At 46.9% G+C, this 3,389-nt stretch overlaps 1 protein-coding gene across 1 annotated transcript; it reads left to right on the top strand.

The window, feature by feature from the left end:
* Nucleotides 1-2,085: 2,085 nt before the first annotated feature.
* LOC128980737 (ankyrin repeat domain-containing protein 9-like) lies at nucleotides 2,086-2,976 on the top strand. Its single transcript, XM_054399214.1, has one exon. It carries the CDS (start codon nucleotides 2,086-2,088, stop codon nucleotides 2,974-2,976), a length of 891 nt encoding a protein of 296 aa, XP_054255189.1.
* The last annotated feature ends 413 nt before the right edge of the window (nucleotides 2,977-3,389 follow it).

Below are 3,389 nucleotides of genomic sequence, written 5' to 3'. Positions count from 1 at the left end.
GAAAACTGTCCCTAAAATGGAACATTTGGGCCTTGGACTTAGACATCCAAAACTTTGGAAGGGGCACTTAGATCTAGATGTAGTTTTCTCTGTGGATGACCCCAGATATCATTTAGAGGTGTTCAGGTATGATACTTGAATGCTTTCTGTTAGAATATACTGAATATATGTCTGTCCCCTTGCTAAATGAAAAAGGAATTCTTGCTTTGCTGTATTTTCCCTGTTTTCTTATCCAGGTGATGAGACACCACCTTACTGCACTCTATTGATTTATGAGATGGATGGATGGAAGCCCTCCTTCCTTAAACACAAGTTGCCATAAAGGATACTTAGTTAATTTCTTTTGTCATAGAATCATACAATGATAGGGGTTGAAAGGGGGCCTCTGAAGATCATTGAGTCCAATCCTCCTGCCAAAGCAGGATCACCTAGGGCAGGTCACACAGGAATGCATCCAGGTGGGTTTGGAAAGTCTCCAGAGAAGCAGCCTGCTCCACTGCTCCATCACCCTTACAGTAAAGAAGTTTTTCCTCATGTTGAGGAAATCAAATTAAAACTAAATCCTGTGCATTTGATTTTGGTCAGGTCCTTCTGTCTCATCTAGCAGTCATTAACCTGTCAAGCCTGTTGGCCTTGGTCCTCTGTGTCTTACCAGGGTGTTGTACAAGTCTGATTGCTTAATCTTAGAATCATTTTGGTTGGAAAAGACCTCTAAGATCATCCAGTCCAATCATCAACCTAACACCACCATGGCCATAAACCATGTCCTAAAGTGCCATATCCACACATTTCTTGGACACCTCCAGGCATGGGGACTCTACCTCCTCCCTGGGCAGCCTGTCCTACTGCCTGACCACTTTTGCAGGAAAATTTTTTTTCCTAATATCCAACCTAAACTTGCCCTGGCACAATTTCAGGCCATCCCACTTCCCCTCATTGCAGCTGGCTCTGACCACAGTCCTGGAGCAAAACATCTGGGAAATGCTTAGGTCAAAGTTCTCCATCCACTGATTTGGCCATTAACCTTTTGTCCATGGAGCTGCTGTGCAATAGAGAGGCATTTCAGGTATCTCCTTGCTAAACAAAGGCAAGTGTTCAAACCCAGCAATATGCTTTATGACTCTAGGCATGGTTACTCCAGGTTGTAAGGAAAATGGTCTGTGGGTAGAGGTTAATGTTCACAGTGGAGGCAGAGCAGTCCTGTAAAACTTCATTCAAATTAAAGGAGAGTCCAAGCTCCTTGTGGGGTCTCTCAAATTGCTGGAGGGCAAGGACAGGAGACAGCAGAGATAAGAATGCAGAGAATCAGTCTTCTCAACCTTCCTCTGGAAGCCTTTTCATTGTGTGTGTGCATGTTAAAACATCTCCTCTTAACCCTACCAACCTGCAGCTGGACTCTTTCCTCTGCAGAGAGCAACGCTGGGATCTTAAACACCAGGAATGCCTCCCAGAAAATCCACTGACATCAGTGACTGCTCAGTGGTTAGCCATACCATTATTTATAACATAGGGACCCCTTCCTAACGCTGTGGTACCAATCCTTTGATTTCTTGAGCATATAATCACGTGTGGAGCATTTTACACCACTGTGTATTTTTTACTACCGGATGAGCTGCGTGTGTGAGTGACATAAAACAGATAAATTTTGCTCTTGCACTTACTGCAACCTATCAGCTGCTCTGCTGAGACGTGAAATGCAGACAGAAATCTGCCTCACCTCTCTCTCCAGCTAATTTTAGTCTCTCCCTCTCCTCTCTAGCTGTGTGTGTGTATAAAATCCCTGGCAGCCTGACAGCGCTCCAGTAACCTGTGCCACACGCCGCAGGAGAAGCCCTCACCAACCATCTGCTCGCATGGCATGGGTTAACTGAGCCTGTGGGATTGTGCTTACCTAAACAAAACCACTGCAGCGAGGGGGGAAAACAATGAATGGGTGGAGATGATCAGCCCATGCATTCCAGCTAGTGCAGTCCAGGCAGCAGTGACAGCCTGAAGGTTGCAGCAACATCGGGATCTGCATTCCAAGTGCACGGATCTTAGAGTCTGGAGTGATTCGGCTTGGAGCTGCCCTTTATTTGCTGAGCCATGGCCAGCAACCAGGCCAGCCTGCAGGATGATCAAAGCAGGCACTGCAAGTTCTTATCCTATATGTTCTACCAGGCTGTGAGAGATCACAAGCCTGTGTGGATGCTGGAAGACATGAGAACTATGGAGTATTTTTACTGGGAGGAAAACGCCAGCCTAAGGACCTACTCACCTTCAGAAGCCCTTCTCTATGCAGTGGTGCATAACCACCTGCCTTATGCTCAGTATCTGCTGTCTCATTTTCCAGAGGAGGCTCTCAAGGTGCCTGGGGAACACTTCTGCTATTGCCCTTCCTCTGCTCCTCACTTGGCCATGGCGGTCACATATGACAGGAGAGATATCTTGGGGCTGATCATCAAAATTGCACACAAGCTCCCTAGCTTGAACTCCTACATCAACAGGACTGGCTGCTTCCATCTGGAAGATGGGAAAACCCCCCTGCACCTTGCCTGTGAACTGCTGAGGTCAGAGACAGTCCTCATCCTCCTTGGGAACGGAGCTTCTCCCAGGATAGAGGACAGTAAAGGGCTCACTCCACTGGACGTCATCCTGGAGCAGATGTGGGACTCCAAAGTCAATGTGGCATCAAAGAAGCTCTGCCTCGACTACCTCTTGCTTTTCATGCCCAACCCACAGTTTAAGATGAGGAAAGTTCTGCAGGAGCATCCGGACCACTGGACAGCCTTGCTGGGGGAAGACAAATTCAACAGCCTGGTGGGGAACACACCTGCTTCTTTATATCTGCAGGCTATGCAAACTATCCTCCAGACTCTTCCCCCCTCCCACTTCCCTAAAAGCATCCAGGAACTACCTATACCTCAGGCACTAAAGCCCTTACCATCCTATGGCAAAAAGCTACCAACAAAAAATGTGGTAAATGGTTTTCCTTGACTTTGTTTTCACTGGGGCTCGGATTTTCAAAGGCAACTTAGGGGAGCTGGTCATTTTAGTGTGATTTTAGTACTTAAGCTGTTAGGCTCTGCTGGAAAATCCAATGTCTTGTGACAAGACTTTAAATGTCTTTTTTTAAATCGATTGCAGGCACGGCACTTTTAAAGGCAAAAGCCTTCCCCTTGTTCTCTGTTGTGTTGATGTTGTGCATGTGAAGGGTTAACCGTGCAGTGTTTGGTTTCTTAGCTGTCAGCTAGTGTCACTGTATCTGAATTCCCAGTGTGGTAACTGTATCCTGTGCAATGTACCCGGGAGGCGGTGGGGAAAAGGAACTAAGTGCTCAGTGGGATTTTCAAATGGTGTAACTGTGGGACTGTGTTCTGCTGCATCTGGGAGAAACACCACCCCATGCC

The sequence above is a fragment of the Indicator indicator genome, chromosome 2 (genome assembly GCF_027791375.1).
Source record: "Indicator indicator isolate 239-I01 chromosome 2, UM_Iind_1.1, whole genome shotgun sequence".
Classification (NCBI taxonomy): domain Eukaryota; kingdom Metazoa; phylum Chordata; class Aves; order Piciformes; family Indicatoridae; genus Indicator; species Indicator indicator.
Note: the sequence above shows the minus strand (reverse complement) of the source record. Positions and strands in the feature narration are given on the sequence as shown.

What these genes read in the sequence shown, in the direction of transcription:
- LOC128980737 (XM_054399214.1), top strand. Translation starts at nt 2,086, where the DNA reads ATGGCCAGCAACCAGGCCAGCCTGCAGGATGATCAAAGCAGGCACTGC.